The sequence below is a fragment of the Protomyctophum bolini genome, assembly GCF_963924005.1.
Source record: "Protomyctophum bolini genome assembly, chromosome: 18".
NCBI lineage: Eukaryota > Metazoa > Chordata > Actinopteri > Myctophiformes > Myctophidae > Protomyctophum > Protomyctophum bolini.
In genome coordinates, this window is record NC_137879.1 from 11710575 (window position 1) to 11729390 (window position 18816).

At 45.1% G+C, this 18816-nt stretch overlaps 2 protein-coding genes across 3 annotated transcripts in view; one reads left to right on the plus strand and one right to left on the minus strand.

The window, feature by feature from the left end:
• LOC308332578 (dual specificity phosphatase 29-like) overlaps positions 1–18816 on the plus strand; it is a 245821-nt gene that overhangs the window by 157988 nt on the left and 69017 nt on the right. The gene's annotated exons all lie outside the window — the stretch shown is intronic.
• The window catches only part of adkb (adenosine kinase b), a 137869-nt gene that overhangs the window by 107114 nt on the left and 11939 nt on the right, over positions 1–18816 (minus strand). For both annotated transcript variants that reach the window (XM_080788888.1, XM_080788889.1), the window contains exon 4: positions 7551–7629. In XM_080788888.1, the coding sequence (XP_080645014.1) occupies positions 7551–7629 (79 nt within the window). The remainder of the gene's footprint in view (positions 1–7550; positions 7630–18816) is intronic.

Here is an 18816-nt window from a genome sequence, read left to right on the forward strand (position 1 = left end):
TGTGCTCACCTGTGCCAGTGGCGCTGGAAGTGGGTGCTGCAACACCCCCTGGTGGTGGGGGACATTTTTTGGTTTGTTTGTTTTTGAGGGGCGCTAGCCCCTACTATATACACCTTTGGTCCACAAGTCTCATATTTGCCATTGACAATGAAAGGAGAAAGTAGCTCATGTGTCCGTCAAATTTGCGGAAACAAACACTAAATGCCATTGACAATGAAGGGAAAATTTACATCATAAGTAGACGAGCAAATCGACGAACCAATCACATAACAATAAGAGCGCCTCTCACTTCACATGGGTGTGATTTTTAGATACATTTTCTTAAAAGTAGCCTATACTGTGTGTGTGTGTGTGTGTGTGTGTGTGTGTGTGTGTGTGTGTGTGTGTGAGATATACACACACACACACACGCACGTATACATACAGACAAATATATCCATTACAACTAATGTATTTAACTTTGGGGAGTACGTAGTAGTAGTAAAAAAAAATTAAGCCATTTTACGCACAAAAAAAATGCAAGCGCATGTCCCCCTCTCCAGAACATCAGCATCATACATGCAACAGAGGCGCGCCCAAAGAGCAGAGCTGTTAACCACCTGAACCCTAGATATCACATACTATTAATTGATAAAGACCTCTTTCCCTCCCAAACATGAGTTGTGTTTTATTTATTTTATCGTTTTTGATAACTTTTAAGACATAAGGTTTTTCTCAGACACTCTAGGTCAGGATAAGTCACATGTTTGGATCACGTGACTGAGAAAAATAGACTCACTGATGCTGGCTTCTCAGGGTAATCGAGGCACAATGCAATGTCTATGGAGTGCAATGGCAGCCTCCATGCTGCTGTATTCCCTGTTGTTGTTGATCGGGACCGTGGAATATTTTTCGACAAACGACAAACGAAGGCACTATTTTAAAGGCATACTTTCGTGAAATGGAGCTATACAATCACAACCGGGTGAAAACTCCCGCAGTGAATCTATTTTGACTATCGTAAACTAAAGGGCTGTAAGTCTTAAAGCCAGCCTCATGTAGCCTGTCATGTATTTTGCCCTGCTGTAGTTATTTTAACCTGAACCGGAAAACAAATGACAAGTTACGACAACGCTTGTAGATCGGCCATTTTCAACAAAGAGATTTGGAGTAGAGGGACAAAAAAGACAGGGAAAAGTATACATCGCTGATGTACCAAATCTCTCTTCCATGATCCCCCAGCCAATGATCGCACACGCACGCACACACACACACACACACACACACACACACACACACACACACACACACACACACACACACACACACACACACACACCACGGTATTAACCCATTCTGACCTGAGATCAGATTCATACGAGGTTTCCACTGGACACACACTGGTCTGATTAACCCATTCTGACCTGAGATCAGATTTAAAAAATGTCAGTCGTTCTTCGATTTTTCTAAAATAGCAGATCTACAAGCTCGTAGCGCGCCACCGAGTGGCGCGCTACGAGCTTGTAGATCTGCTATTTTCCAATAGCTAAATTATAACATGATGCCGACACCAAAACGGGTTCCCGTTCAGAATGGGTTAACAGTGACATACAGTCACAATATAGTTGCGATGGGGGGGGATCACTTGCTGAAATGGAGCTGGTGTGGAGACCGAGGGGAGGCGGGAAGGGAAGACGTCTCAGGAAACCAGCAGAGATCTGTGCTTCCACTTCATCATTGAGTATAAATGGCAACACAAGACATGAAGCCGCCGTGACTTGACTTCCCAGCTGCCACATGGCGGGTGACACAGACGCCCATGCATGAGCACATCGCTCATCAAAGCGAATGAGGCGTTCCCGTTCTCCCGCCGCGGTGTGACAATGGAGGGACGCACATGCACACACATGCACACCTGGAATGTCGGGCGGTGGCGGACGTGGGAATGAAAATAAGAAGAGTGTGGGCGGGGTCCATTTGGCTTGCATCTCTTACGTTCTCCCAGAAGTAGCTTAATAGACCATGACCTTCACACTGCTCGAGAAGGAGGAAGAATATAGGGCTGGATGTCATCATGAAAACAGCTTAGAGCTGGCACTAATCGTATAGGTGGCAAAGAATGAACCCGTCTTGGAACAAACGAGAGGCTTTGGTTTCATCAACAGAGATGTACTTTTGAGCAGCTCCAGTTGGATGGCGAGAACCTAAAAGGCTCACCGGGGCTTTGGGTTTTAATCAGTCATTAGCATGCTCATTTCAGCACAGCTGCACGTACGGCTCAGCTACGTACTGTACAGCACTCCTCGGCGCTCGCATGCACACTCGACGTGATAAACAACTAAATCCTGGTACAAAATTCCCTGACCCCCCCAAAAAACTAAATCGCTGTTGAGAGTCTCAGAATGACCCTCAAAATCTCCTTGCAGGCAAACAATATCTGAATCAAAGTCAATCAAAAGTGCGAAAAGGATGCAAGCAATAAACAGCAACGTTGTGAATGGAGTTTCTCAACACGGCGAGCACATCCTCCTGCACGAGTTTGAACACAAAGGCCCCCCTTTTTTCTCCTCAACCGTCCTCGTTTCTCTAAGTGGTAACAGACGAAGGCATTTCTTGATTTTAGCCCCATTCAAATGGAGGCAACTTGCTTTTCTTTATTTATTTAACAAAACGGGCTGTAAAGCCAAACATGAGGTCATGGAATATTTTCAACCTCCCGACCCCCTCCTCCACACCACCCCAAGAAATAAGTCAATGCCTACAACAAGACATCAAATCCAGATTTAAGTAACCCTAAAAAATATGAGCTGTTGAGGGCCTTTTCTGTACTGCTGTGGGATTTTTCTGCCTTCTTTTTTCCTCTCTCTTTTAAATAGAACTTTCAACAGCGCAATGCACATGCGTTTCCAATTAAGAGCACCGAGCTCACATCCAAGCCTGGGCCCCAATTCACCCTCTGCGCGACTGGCAGAGACTTGAGGAAATGTTAAACAGCCATCATAACCATAACAGAGACCAGAGATTTTTCAAAAGCCTTAACTTTCTAAACAATAATTAAAACATCGTAGGGGAATTGATGAAGTAGGCTGCAAACATCACACAAAATCTAAATAAAGAGAGAGAACATAGTTAATCACAACTCATTTTCTTTTTTTTCCCTCCACCCCATAAAGTTCACGGGTAGTACACTGTGTGAGAGGGTAAAAAAAAGAACCACAATGAAATCTTAAACCCAATTTACGGTATACTTCATCGTACGATGGTGTCGGCCAACTGTTAAACACTTACATGTTTATCACCCCGCACCCCACCCCGAACTCCCCACACACACCACACACACACATACGAACTGTATCTGTGTATATTGTGGCTGTGTTTGTCTGTGATCGTCGTTATCCAATGCACAAATTAAGTTCCGAAAGGAAAATAAAGTAATTTTGAAGTAGAAGAAAATGTCCGATCTACAAACACACCACGTGTTGCATGTTGTGAGACGATATAGTAGATCAGCCATTCCTGGTGATTTACAGTACAAGTCAGTCACTTTACAGTGAGTGCTAAAAAACCACGTACGGTAATGCACAGTATGTCAATGTGGCAGATTTGCGAGCATCATAATGAAAACACACGGTTTACAAGAAGCACGCCATTTGCATTTGAGAGTATAATCTAGCTCGCAGGTAGCAGCAATAACTCTCTACGAGGCTGTCTGGCCTCAGCTAGCTCGCACGCAGACTTCAATCTCTGGGCCCTAAAGGAGACGTTCGTTGGGGCACACAGCGGCAAGATTTGTGAACTGTTGCGACAAAAGAAGGCTACCCAATGGAATACAACCACAATAAGGACTACTATCTGTACCAAGTAGACCTACAGAGCTGCGACCTTTAAACACATCTTAAATCTGAGGGGGGGTTTCTTTTGTATACTATTTAAATAGTCGTGAGAAAAAATGCTACTATTTGTCCCAAAGTGACTGCAAAAGAAATGCTGCCATTTATTTAAAAAAAAGCTTTATACCATGTATAACATGTGCAATATATAACGATGCAATGTGACATACTTTCCCCATTTTCAACTGTTTTTATTGTATTTTGACACTTGCTTTGGCAATGAAACGTATGCTTTCTCATGCCAATAAAGCTCCTTTGAATTGAGACTTTGATGTTTCGTCTAAATGAATTGACTGCCCTTCCTGATACAAACCCTGCAGTCAATGTGACTCCTCCCACCTGTGTGATGAACACCATACATGCTCGGCAACAGTGGTGTAAAGTAAGTACATTTACTTAAGTACTGTAGTACAGTTTTGAGGCATTTATACTTTACTTGAGTATTTCCAATATCCAATACTTTCACTTCTACTCCACTACATCAAAAATCCAAATATTGTACTTGACAGTTTGATACTGGATTTGGATTATTATTACAAAACATACATTACGCATTTTTATGGGCGATATGGCTGATATGGCTTATTTCGATTTGCTACCGATTATATCGTACATCCCAAAAATATTGCCGATCTGCAAGCTCACAATGCGTCGCAATGAGACGTATAATGAGCTTGTAGATCAGCTATTTTCAAAAGAGTTTTATACATTTGAAACTTGAAATGGGATATTCTGCATAAAGAGTACTTTATACTCCTAAAGAGTACTTTATACCCCCCCCCCCCCCCCAAATTGCCTGTGTAAATGACTGGAAGGAGAGCGAGAGAGAGAGAGAGAGAGAGAGAGAGAGAGAGAGAGAGAGTGTTGTTCCCCTACCTACCTCGCCCTATCCGTGGAACCAGTAGCCTTTGATGTATGAAGCTGCACATGTGAGCGAGTGACAGAGCGCTGGTATATGTTACCTTACAGCTCTGCTAGCTCTCCGGTAGCTGTAGCCTTTATGCTGAATGCCCCTTCAGGGCATGGTGTTGTTGTCGCACGCCTGCCCGCCCCCCACACACACACACCTAACCCACTTTTATCACTCACGTTTCGGAAGGAATCAAAAGCCAGCGAAGGTCTGCATTACAAGCAATGCAAATTTACTGGCTGTCAGTGCGAGTGCTCAGAATAAATATCGAATGCTTATTTGTGGAGCCGCGGTGGGTTGCACGGGTAAAGGAAGAAGAAGCAAGCATGCAACACCAACATGTGTTGACAAATCTACCGTGGGGGACCTTTCTAATGTGTCACTATGTGCGCTTATATTAGTTTAAATGTGGATAAGTCATGAGCGGAGCTGTAACGCTGGAGTATAAAATAAATACAAATACAAATATGGTCCACACTCCACGCTGCTAAAGATAGCACGCCGAGTGCAACCAACTGACGACTAGCGAGAAACACTGCGGTGAGCGATCCCCGATCCGAGGGGATGAGGGGAGACCAGTGGTTAACGGAAAACAATACTTAAATCCATCTGAGCTTCAATTTGGTCAATTCCCGTTTTACCAAATCCAATTACCATCGATTCTGCATCTCCTCTAAGCCGGGTTTGTTGTTGTTGCTTCTTTTCCTTGATGGCATCGGAAATACCAGAATGAAACGGGGGAGTATTTAACCTATTAGCAGTTCAGATGAAGCGGCTGGGTTCTGGAGAAAGGAGTGTTCTACCAGTGGATGCATTGATCCTCCCCACACCCTGGGTTTCTCCCAGCGTGCGCTAGTGATTCCTGTGCAAGGCCTCTGAACATTTCTCTCCAGCAGCGGCGCCGGTGCTCCTGAGCAAACCTGACCCTGTATGGAGCATCTCATTTAGTCGCAGAGGCCCTTTGATGTGGATTCAGCGCCGCGGTGCATATCATCCGTGTTTGAAGGTTCGTCTTCTCCTCAATGCAGCAGGTTTTGAAGTTTTCAAATATCGCAGGTGCTACAAGGTGATAATCTGGGAGTCGGTTATGCATTATACATTTTTTTCCTTTTCTTAAACGAACGCCATAACCTGAAAGTGAGATCTGGAAAAGGCGTCGCTTCAAGGAATATATATAGTATACCGACGGAAAACGTTTTGGAGACTTTTTAGACATGAAGATGAAAACACACCCTTGTTATGGTGAGCGTTTCAGAATGGGCTCCACGTCTTCTCTCCGAAGGGGGTAAATAGGCAAATAAACAGAGTAGAATGCAGTTCGACTCAGGTTCCACCACGCCATTCTGAGAGCAATTTAGCTGAGCGAACGTGTCTCACAGAGGGTAGGGGGGAACATCAAGACTCTCCCCTTCAGCACTGACATTGAATAACAAGATTCTCCCCTTCCCATCTGATTTCACATGGGAGTTGAACGGCACCGCAGGGCTGTTCCTTCCATGTCTCCTTAAATACAACATGAAAACTCCTCGTCAAGGTCTGCGACGTCTCGACCGAGGAGGCCAAAGTAAATGTAATGCTACAAAAAGGCTGGGAATGATCTGTCGAAAACATTTGAGCTCAGGAAATCTCAAAGATGTAATCGACACAAGACTAACTGGCTCAAGTGGGTAGAGTGAGCCCATCACATCTTTGTTTTTTTGTTTACTTTTCTCCTCCCACGAAATGCATTCGCATACATTTGTGTGTGTTTATTTTTTTTAATAACCGAGGTGCGGAGAGGGAGGGAAGGAGGGATGCTGCTCAGAGAATAAAATGGAGTTGGCAGCTAATGGCAGCCGGAGTGAGTGAGGTTTATGCAAATGCTTCTGATCTTCATAATTAAAGAGTGTTTGCACGGAGGTGCAGAGCTCTGCGCTCTTTTTAAAAAGGATGTTTACTGTCTCCAAAGCGTGGAGATGCTGGCAGCCTGAGGGCCTGCCTTCCTTTCCCTCGCTCTCTTGCTATCTCCTTCGTGCTAAAAACACACACACACGCGCGGTCGCACGCACACACACAAGCGCTCGCACGCATGCACGCACGTCGCACACACAAAAAACACACACACACACACACACACACACACACACACACACACAAGGAAATGGCTGTGCTTTCACAAACATCAGCCTGTCAATTAGCTTCTGCACTCAGAGAATATATTTTTCAGCAGGAAGCCTTTTCTTTATTTATTGTGAACAGACCAAAGTCTTATCAGCATCTAATCACTGCATGTCAAATTTACAGAATTATTAAAGTCTGTATAAAGAAAATAAAGATTCTGAGAATAATCTCCTCGAGTTCAGAATCAGATTGCCATTTTAGATTTGGCCAATCACCAATTTCTTTTAGATTCTCAAATCTGCGTAACAGCAAAGGGAGATGATCAGCGTTTGTTTGATATAATATGTTGTGACATGTTAATTACATCTACTTGTAATTCTCCCTAATTGATGTTTGATACGTCTCAGGAAATTAGGCCGACTAGATAACATTGCAAATATTATGAATCCCCCCCCCCTACACCTCCCTCCATTCTCTATCCGTGGCAGGTCTGATGAATTTGCACCGCCTAAAACTGTAATATGTCAACGCTGCCATGCAGCTCTGCACTGTATTCCCTGGGCTGCTGCTTGGGCTGACAAATCTAAGGTTACAGCCAGGCACACACGGCTGTACATTCTATCTATCTAAACACATTCAGGCACACTTCAGAAAGGCCAGAAATGACTAACCTGGGCAATTTTCACTGAGTTCTGGGTGGAACCACCGGCATGATACTCAACTCTGCTGCTCTTGACAATTTCTTCAAACCTGAAAACACACAGAAAGAAAAGTAAAGAATGGGAAGTCTTATGTGCAGACAACACTGAAGGTTAACCGCATGCCTCAGAGTTAGTAAACAGGAAACTCAAGACCAGAGCTAATAATAATAGGCCTGGTTCAACCCCTGGTAAGTTACAGTACAGCCAACACATAATGTGGACCAGAATTGGTCTAACTCAGGGGTGCCCAAAAGGTAGATCGTGATCTACCAGTAGATCACAAAGGCTGTGCAGGTAGACCACATGACATGCCCCTAAAACATATATAATTGAAATGAATATATAATGTTGCATCCGACACTTGAATTGAATGAAGGTGACTTGATTGATTGACATAAAAAAAATGACCTATTAAGCCACAATGGAATATTTGTTTTCAAGAGTGTTGAGCACAAACATCAGTAGCATTACAAAGTTAGACATAGAAAAACTATTTCCATTTCGCCCCCTCAGGTACATTTGTTTTTACTATTTTCAGCAATGCGATCATACTTCTTTGTGGGTAGATCTTGTTGAGCTGGTCATTTTTAAAGTAGCTCTTAAGTCAAAAAAGTCTGGCCACCTCTGGTCTACCTGTTCTCAACACTCAGTGCATTGAAAAACATACAAAAGGAGCAGAAAAGAGGTGTAATTTAAGATGGTTCTGCAGCATAGCTTATATTCAATAAGAGACTACAGGGAGCTCTTCTAGAAATGCAGTCGAAGAACAGCTGTAAACAACGGCGACAGTAAAATGATGTTTACGGGACCTCCACAGGGCTGATGTCAATCGTATTAAAAAGGAAAAAGAGGAAAACAAAGCTTTGTTTTGGATGTTGTTGTGTTTGGAAAGCACAATAAATGAGTCATGCTTAAATAGCGTAGATTTAGTAAGAGATCTGTGGAATAGAATAAGTGAGAGTTAAGTGTGTCTCCCTCTTAGCAGGGAAACTGGAGCCGACAGTGAGTCATAGTCCTTTTTGTTAACTAATCAAGCACTTAATTTCAATCGTGCACCTCATTTCAATCCTGCAATCTATTATGAGTAAAACGCACAATATCAAACAGTCAATGTTTTATTGCTTGTGAAGTAGTCTGGACAGTTCTGTCACTACAGTAGATCAAACGTGGCTGACTATACCGAGCGCCAACTCTGACATCCCAGGTGAAAGTTGTTTATGTAAACTTGAAAAGGAGAAGGGGAAAGAATTAAATGACCGAAGGGAAACGCTGGATTTTGTTAAACGGGGGATACTTCACCACAAATTCTGCTGGACTTTTAAAAAAAGAGTCACTTGAAGCCATGAATGTTAGCTTGATAAAAGCGAAAAAGGAACATTTCCCCACATGGTTGTAGTTAGCCATATTAAAGCAAGATGAGCAGGGAGAGTCATTTATAAGAGAATTTGAACCGCTCGCTCAGAATGCCATGACTGTACTAAAGCCAAGACTCTTGTAATCTCTTTGGCAGAGAGAGAGGGAGGCAGATCCTACACAGTAAAAATCCTTAATGTTAATTTAGCCATTTAATAACTCTCAGAGTGTAACAAATGGACCCAACCCTCACGGGTCCCTTTGGTTCCATTGGTACACTCTCAAGAGTTAAATTAATACTTTTACCGTGTGTTTAATTGCCCGTTTATGTCCTGTATGTGAAGCACTTTGTAAACCCGTTTTTGAAAAGTGCTATATAAATAAAGTTTATTATATTATTCAGCGAGAAGGCTTTACAAGTTTCACATGCACACAGTTACTTACATTGGTAGATAACTTGTTTAAAGAGAGACCCTACCCCATCTGATGAAATGTTTGAACCGTCCGCGATGCAAGATTTAGGATGACAGCACGCAGACTAAACACAATAAATAAAGCAAGGGGGGAAGACTTTTGGGGAACTGGTAGTAAACAAATGTGGTGTTATCAAGCAAAAAGAAACACAGAGAGACCCCCCGGGGTGTACCGTACAGTCACAGTGCTGTATTACTTCTATCATTATTGGATTTTTCCCCATCGCAAAGCTCAATCGCTGTGGATATTCCAATGCTTCATAACATAACATGAATACAAAGCCTGAGCTACACACAGAGATCATGGAGCCTCTATTTGGAGAGCCGGGAACATGAATAATGTGTATCGTTACACGTCGTTCGCACAAACAGCCTCCCAGAGCGGCTGGCAATACAAGCGTGCCCACGCGGCTAAGGAAATTGACCTCACTGCAGTCAAGATGATGTGCCACATTAGGGGGTCCTTGACAGATTTTTTTTTTGTTGTGTCCCCCCCCCCCCACCTCAACCTCCCAACTACAAATTGAAAAACGGCAATTTGAAAGTGTATTTACACTGGGGGGAAAACAATCCAACTGACATGGTAAATGGTTCAAGGTCCACCACACCCTCCCTCCCTACTGGTTTTCTGTGTAATTCCACCTTAAATGAACTGAGTCAGAGGGAGCTGTTTAGAAAGAGAAAAAAAAATAGCCAAGTTCAGTTCTCCCCAAGGCCCCAGTCATGTAAAGTCTGCACTGTGTAATGCCAGGCTACTACACCTCTCCCTTCACAGGGTTTAAAGAAACAAACATGCTCAGCCTGAACTCGGGGGACAAAGGTTCCATGTTTGGTCGAGTTAAGCTTCAATAGTACGGTCGAACAGGGGGGAATAAGCCGTGTCCACGCCAACACTGAGAATGTATGTTTAACAATGGCAGATGCATAGGTGGCAGTCACCTTACAGTTACACTGTACAATATGTATGACTTACTGCACCACAGCCTATCAGCAAATGTTAGTTAAAAATGGCTCTCAATACTTCAGCAATCAGCACCTACTTTTAACCAGACACGGCTGACTTTCTAAGAAGTGTGAAAGTAACCTTTTTCTGCTTCAAAGAACGTCTGCATATCATGTCTCAACACAAGAGAGAAGTGTGCGTGTGTATGTGTTGGGGGGGGTCCACCAAGGGCAGAATGTTCCTGAAAAAGAAAAAAAGGAAAACACTTTCCATGCAAGTGGAAAATATGCTAACCGAGGGAAGAAAAAAATCCTTCCTGAGACACCTGTTATGACTCATTGACAAAGGAAGAATTTGAGCACTGTGGGTGTTTATAACATGAAGGCAGCCAAGGGACTCCAGAACCCATTTCAAATAGACACAGCTTCTGAAGCCTAGTTTATAACGTCATTGTGCGCCTGCTTGTGTGTGTGTGTTGCTCGCTGAAATGAGCAGATCTACAAGCTCACAACCTGTCCAGGCGTGAAGCATTGTGAGCTTGCCGATCTGCCTTTTCTGGTGCGCGACACCGCCCCGGTGTGTAACGAAGTGTAAATCAGGCATGAGGATTTGAGGCGTTTCCCCCCCCCCCCCCCCCCCCCCCCCCCCCCCCCTCTACTAGAAGCATTTGCTCCACCTTTCCAAGCAGACAGCATGGGGCCCTGCACTCGGACGCCTCGAAAATCCCATCCCGAAAATGGAACAGCTGCCTGGAGACCTTCACGCCCTCCCGACATCATGTGATCCCATAGCGGTGACACCGTAAACGGCACCCCTGGCCATTTAGGGAGAGAAAATCCCTTTCCATCTACTGTTCACGGTCTGAGCCGAGTGAGCTCACTGCGCGACGAGGGGGGAGCTGAGGAGAAGGAATTGTTTTGGACAAAATGTCCCCCAACCAGTAACCTAGTCCTTCAAAAAGTGACCGCTGGTGTCAGAACAATTCCAGCGATGCTGTGCATTCCACTAATGTTACGATGTCCATGGTTATATAACATGAGGTACACACACGCACACACACACACACACACACACACACACTCACGCACGCACACACGCACGCACGCACGCACACAATGCTACTTTTCAATTTCATACCTCACCATTTGTGACTAATGGGGCACTTATTTATTCTGATTAAATCAAATCAAATTTAATGGGGAGGAATTAGGGCGCCGCCGCTGAATACAGTTATTTGTATTCGGGAGGATATTAAAGAGATATACTCCAAATCTAATAATACCGCCTTTGTGAAACTCCGGCTCAACACATCCACAATTGTCACAGTACCGGATCACACAAGTCAGGAGCATCTTTCTGTTTACATTCCAGGGATAAGGGCCCCCACCGTCGTTTCCCATCAAGGGAAATATGAGAGCTTCCAAAGTACCATGAGTGCTCTTTGCCCTGAATGACTCATGAGTTCCTCTTACCCCCCCCAAAAAAAACAGCAGAGGAGATTATTTACATGAGGCAATAATTCAAGATTTGCTCTTCTAAATCTCTTACACAGAGGGCAAGGCGAGCCCATTTACCCAATCCCTCTTCATTCCCCTTTGATGTTAGCCTATCTCAATAAGACCGGATGAGTGCCCTAAAATCCCCATCGAGTGATTTCACAGGAAGAACAAGTCTCTGTTAATCAATGGCTAGATTGGATCTGGATCCTCAGGAGCGGTCCTCCCTGGAAGTCCTCCCGAGTGTTGGGCGAGTGAGTGCACACACACCGGGGTAATTCATCGCTAATGATCACCCACTCTCTCTCCTCCTCGCCGTTCGTCCTCGTTTAATTGCCTCGTTCACGTTTAAACAGCTTACAAATCACAAGGACAGGCAGGGAAACATGATCAAACGGCTCCCTATCGCTAATCAGGGGAGGAGCAGGCAGGGGGAAAGAGTGAGGGGACTGTATGGGGCTTCTTTCACTAGACACTCCTAGACCTGGGGGATTAGCAGCAGGCAGGGGCACAGGAACAGTAAATTATCTCTGCTCCGGCTATACAGCAGGAAGGTACTGAACAGGCCAGATCCATCTCTCTCTCTCTCACACACACACACACACACACACACACACACACACAGTATAGAGGGGGGGGCGATACAGCTAAAAGGCTCGAGTAATCCCAGTTTCAACAGAGGCATCTGGAGTGGAGACAGGTTCTAGGAGAATGATTAGATTCTCCAATCAGAATGTGCATCCTATACACCAGCCATCCTTGGTAGTCTGCAGGCACTACAAGGCCTGATGCACAGTAATTGTTTCCATAGGTCAGACAAGGGGAGGAGGAGGTTGGGGGGGGGGGCAGCTCGGGGACGTGATGAAAGGGGGAGATGGAAAGGGTGAGGAATATTGTTGTTTTCCTCCCCAATTAAATTGTTTGTCAAACCCTTCACAAAGGGTTACGCAGTTTATCTGTTTAAAATCAATACGCCTCGTCTCAGTGTGAAGGCTTGTCCTGACACAAGACAGGCCCATTAATTATTCTGTTCCTGCGCGCTGCTATCGCCCCAGTCTGCTCAAGGTTGAGCCTTATCTTTTCTTATTTCAAATCAATAATTATCTTCTTCTCCTCGTGCCCCCCCCCCCTCCCTCCCCCCATCCCCCTCTCAGAAATAGATGGTGCTTTTCATTCAATACCTGTAGAGAGAGTGTCTCTCTCCGGGCAGCGACCGGTGGAGAATGCCGAGTGAATAGGACATTCTTATCAGTGGAACATTAGGGCAGGATGGAAGGGATGGCGTAGAATGAGACACGTACAAGAATTGTACCAAATACAAATGAGGTAGGATTCAAAGCCCTGCTCCTGTCCTCCGACATGCTCCCGATGGACTACAATGAGGTATAAATGTTGATTCGCACAAAAGAATCACAGATAATATCGCCATCAGCCAGGTGAGGTATCTCAATCCACTTGATTAAATCCCTATATTCCGTCATTATGGACTATAGCGGCTCAAAAGAGAACACAACGTGTCCACATGTAATAAAGGCCTTTACAGCATTATAGATTGGATGGCACAATTAACAAGTGCACAATTACACGGTCCATAATGGGTGAATAATTGCATTAAAACGTAGCAACAACAAACATGCATCACCCTCTAATGTTCACACGATCCAGCGGCCCATTTGCGGGCATTTACAGGACTGGTGTTGTCCTTAATTAGGTTGCACTCGAGGATTAGGGGAGAGGGAAGAGACATGAAGGGAGGGAGGAGGGGGGACGGGGGGGGCCAGAGTTGATTATTTATTTTTACAGGTTTTTCGGCTTTGCGCTGCTGTACCACTGTGTTGTGTGGATGCAGCAGAGATGAAGATAGCTGATGTTCAAGCTCACCGAGCTTGAACATCACTGCCACACAGTTGTATGACAAACTATGCAGTGTGTGAGTACATGTATATGACTGACACAGAGAGAGAGAGAGAGAGAGGGGGGGGGGGGGGGGGGGGGGGGAGACGTGGTGGGGGCTTCTTGTGTTCTCCTGAGAATTGAGATTTGGAAGCCTGAACACAAAGCCTTTGAGACGGTCCCGTCGTCTCAGAGGTTGATACCAGGATTCTCTGTGAATTCACACACAGTGCTCCATGTTGTGAATAATTCCACCCCGACGTCCCCCCCCCCCTGCTGTTCGAGACCATATGGCCCAGTGTGAACTTTAAACACGCAGGGAGTGTCACTTGCTGCACACAGCAGCCGGGAGCTGTCTCTTCGTTCCGTTCCTGGCCCCGATGCGCCGCCGCGGACCCGGGGCAAGGAGACGCCGCACGCAGCACGCTACGGCGGCACGCCACCACAGACAGCACCCTAACTAGCCTGTACGTGTGAGAGAGGGGCTGCCATGACATCCATGTCTCTTTCCCTGTGCCGCGGCTCCTCACGTTCTGTGAGAGATGACTAAAAATAGCCCCCGAGAGCGTGCTTTCTGAACATGCTGTATGTACCGGGCTGAGACGCCCCCACGTTTTAATTATAAAACACCGTTCTTTAGGAGGGGTTGAGGAGGAGGGGGGTGAAAAAAAAAGGAAGAAAAAAAAAAACCCGCCCACATACACAGGGATGTGGACTATGTTTTGTTACACCTCCTTGACTTGTGACGCTTCCTTTTGGCACCACCTGCTGGCAGCTGGCGGCCAACGAGAGAGGGAAGCATGTAGAGCTCCTGCAACAGGGCTTAATTGAGATTGCATCAGCCATCTCTCATGATACAGCATGCCTGCTTTAAACACAGCACAGTGATCCCGCACAGCAGCGCGCCTAGCGAGCCGCCTCTCCATCAAAGACCAACAACCGACCCAGGGGGGGCCCCTGAATCACGCCAGGAGGAGATTTCCCATTTACATTTGACAACTATTGTGTTTCTCCCCCCCCCCCCCCGCCCGCCCCCCGTTTAATAATTCACAAGTCCCATTCATTCGTGTTCCTGACAGCTCAACGCGGGCCCGGTGAAAACACGTCTGTCCGATTCACGCCAAGTGTACTAAATGGTTGTGTTTGCACGTTTATCAGTGAAACATGGGGGGGGGGGGGGTGTTGCAGAACATGTTTGTGATCTCTCCATTACCACAGTTAGCTAGAGCTCAGGGTGATAGGACTTCAAATGAATAATATCACCATTAATTAAAACTTCTGCCTCCAATATGACTACAATTACCACAAAAAAAAGGTGCAACTCGCAGAACTGTCGACGTGTTGTTGTGCACTTGTAGATTGACTATTTTAAAAATGTGTGTACTGTACGCCACCATTTAATACAGTGGTTAATCAGACTAACAAACAAAATATCTATTCAAACTTTTTGGGGGTCCAATCATATATATATATATATACATACATACACACACACACACACACACACACACACACACACACACACAACATGCTCTATATTATTTAATGAACCTGCATGAGCAGGATTAAGTCTGTTATTGGGATTAAGTCTGTTATTGGCTCATAAATGAGAGTCTCAAATCGATATATTTTGGGTAAATTTCCCTGCCCTTAATGGTGCATTTATATAAGCACTTTTATCCAAAGCGCTTTACATAGATTATGCATTACGTTCACCGATGGCGGAGGAAACCTGCACATCGGGAGCAATTAGGGGTTCAGGGCAGGCAGCGTCTTGCTCCAAGGCCACTTCGACACTTAACTCTGGGGGAGCCCGGGATCGAACTGGGATCCGGTTGTTCTACCGGCCACTCCACCGGGCCCTGAGCCACTACTCCTGCCCTGAACCACAGCATGCACTTAATCGTCACACTCTCTCGCACTCCAAGCCTCAGAGGTCATGATGTGACGGATGCAGGCACGCGACCTTTGACCCCAGCGGCAGTGGGGTGTACTGACCCTGGGCCGGCGGGCGGAGGTGAATTTAAGGGCTGTAGTGAGTAGTACAGCACTACTCAGCCTCAGCCACAGACAAGGAAGGGGGTTTGGGGGGGAGGGGAGGAGGAGGGTGAAGTGTGTCTCCACACTCACTCAAGCATGAGTGCATGCAGTGAAGTGGCACGATGGGGAAGCACATGCTGCAGCAGCCTGGCATGCATGCACGCACGGTCGCATTTGTGTGTGCGTGCCGCGCTCACACACACACACCCCCCCCGGGGGGTGGGGTTCTATAGCACTCACGATTTGCCTCGTTATATATACATATAATATATATATAAAAAAAAAGAAAAAAGAAGAAGCAAAGCAGAAGAAAAAAAGAGGGAGCAGCACGTGTTTACAGAGCAGAATGTATCACACACACAGACCCAGGAGCCGGTGTTTAGCGTGTTCTCTCAGTGAGAGAGAGAGAGGGGGGAGAGAGAGAGAGAGAGGGGCCTTTTGTTGTCTTTCCTCCCAGTAAAGCAGATTGCAGCAGGAGAGTGAGTGTAAGATGTACACAGACAGCAGGGCGTGCAAGAGCGGAGAGAGAGCCACCTCCACTGATCTCCTGTGTCGTGTGATGATGTGTGTGTGTGTGTGTGTGTATGTGTGTCTCAATCCTGCACTGATCCCCTGAGTCAGCCGGCCGTCAGTGATATGAGCCTCTCTCTCTCTCTCTCGTTCTCTATCACTCTCTCCTCCTCTCATCCATCCGGAATGCTAATAACAGCACAGCCACTAACACTGGCTCCCTGAATTATTCATGCGGCAACGGGTCACACAGCATAATGAGGAGTTTACTCTCGTTCTGGATGCGATTGTGACGCCACTAATCTGCATTTAGCACGGAGAATAACGGGAGAAAGAGGAGGAGGAGGCGGCGAAGGAGGAGGAGGAGGAGGGAGGGGGTGGGGGGGGGGGGGAAGTGCTGATGAACTTAACCCATTCTGACCTGAGATCAGATTCTAAAAATGTCTTCTACATCCTGACAGTTTTCTGAAAAAGCTATGTTTCTATGTCAGTCGTTCTTTGATTTTTCAAAAATAGCAGACCTACAAGCTCGTAGCGCGCTATGAGCTTGTAGGTCTGCTATTTTTCAATAGCTAAAGCACAACATAATAACACCAAAGGGGGTTCCCGCCAAAAATGGGTTAATTGCTGTGAGCAAACAACCTTCTGAAAAAGAGTCACGCCATCATCCCGATGATGGGAAAGTAAACAATTAATTATCATCATTGGACAGAGCTGGGAGTCATAAACCAAATGTTTGAATAGTGCCTAATCTTTAGGAACCTAGCTGCTAAAATATGTGGGGTTTTTTCCCTCCCCTTCCCTTCCCTGCCAGTCCCCTCCGAGTAGAGGAGGTGGCAATAATACTGTAACGACGAATCCCTCATGTGACACACTAATAATCATTAGGCCCTAATATGATATGGTTAACTAGCCCAAGAGGATTTTGGTGGTGGGTGATATAATGGGAAGTGTCTTGTGATTCTGAACAGCCTGCAGCAAAGCCTATTTATCCTAAAAATGAAATGTGTATTTACCCACACAGTGTAATCTTCTGCAGAGAGGTGTGTTATATTATGTTGACATGTTGTTTTCTATGGAGATTTGTGGAGGAATAGCAAGGTTTTGTTGCCCCCTGCTGGGCATATACGGTACACACACACACACACACACACACACACACACACACACACACACACACACACACCAGACATTCTAACCTAGCTTTGGTAATGTTACACTACAGAGACAACGTGTGGTGAAATTGTGATATAATGAAAAATAAATCAGGTAAAGCTGCTGCCTTGTTTGCCTAATACAACAGATAAAATCAAATGAACCACAACAAAGGGCAAATTGCTGTAATAAAATCACAAACCGTACTGGAAAATCCTAATTGATTCCCCCAGTCTGTCCCCAATCAACACGATCTTCAACAGCAACGATATTTAGCCATAGGTCCAATATATTTTTGCATTTTCCTGCATTTATACAGCAAACTTATCCAAGTGGTTTTCAACCCGTTTCATATCAAGGCCCATAATTTATTCTAATTTATTTGACCCACGGACCACCATTTTGATGAGATTTAGCTTCTCAGACCCAAAACAAAATAATATTTTGTTATCGTTTGGATAAGACTTTGTCCACAATTGCGTGCTCTCCAATTGTGTAGACTACCAATGATAGACCACCAAAAATGAAATCAATGGTTTCATTTTTCACTCTCCAGAGTTAAAGATCCACTAGAAGCAGCTTGGACTCCTCATGCATAGAAGGAGGCATGAGGTCAGTCCGCTGCCCCCCAGGTTGACAGAGGAAGTGTAGCGCCCAGGATTACATTAGATAATTGGCACTGGGTGAAAAAAACTGGGTTGCAAAATCGTGGGATAAAAATTAAAGAAAAGAGGAGACCACCTGGAACCCCCTCAAGGACCACCAGTGGTGCCTGGACCACTGGTTGAAAACCACTGCAAGATAACACACCAAGTATTATCTTATTAAGCCACATGATGGCAGCATTGACTGTTAATGCACACGACATAAAAAGACAGTCGTTCACTAATCTAACCAAGTACAGCACATTAAACTCTTACTGAGGAATAGATATCCAAGGCTTGCATTATTGGATCCAACAAAGATGACATTTAGACACAAACAAACAGCCCATTTCAGACAAAGTTGAAGTAGGCAATAATACAAGAAAAAGTACAAGATACCCTTCTACTGAACCCAACTAGTGTATGCCTCTTGATAACCACTTATTAAACACAATCCCAGTGAAACTGATGATATGAAACCACCGGCACTCGCCAGAGCATCATTTTCATGCTGTGTTGCAGCCAGTCACTAGTGTATGAATGAATATGATAAACTGTCACTGTATGAATATGATATAACAAGAAGCAGTTGAAGCCAATGAGAATGCATGGGCCATCTAGGGACGAAAGAAGAAGGTTGAGGCTTTTTCAACCAGTGGTGGAAAAAGTACTCAATTATTTTACTTAAAAAGGGACATTTCACCGATGGAAGAAACTGCAGTCACTCGA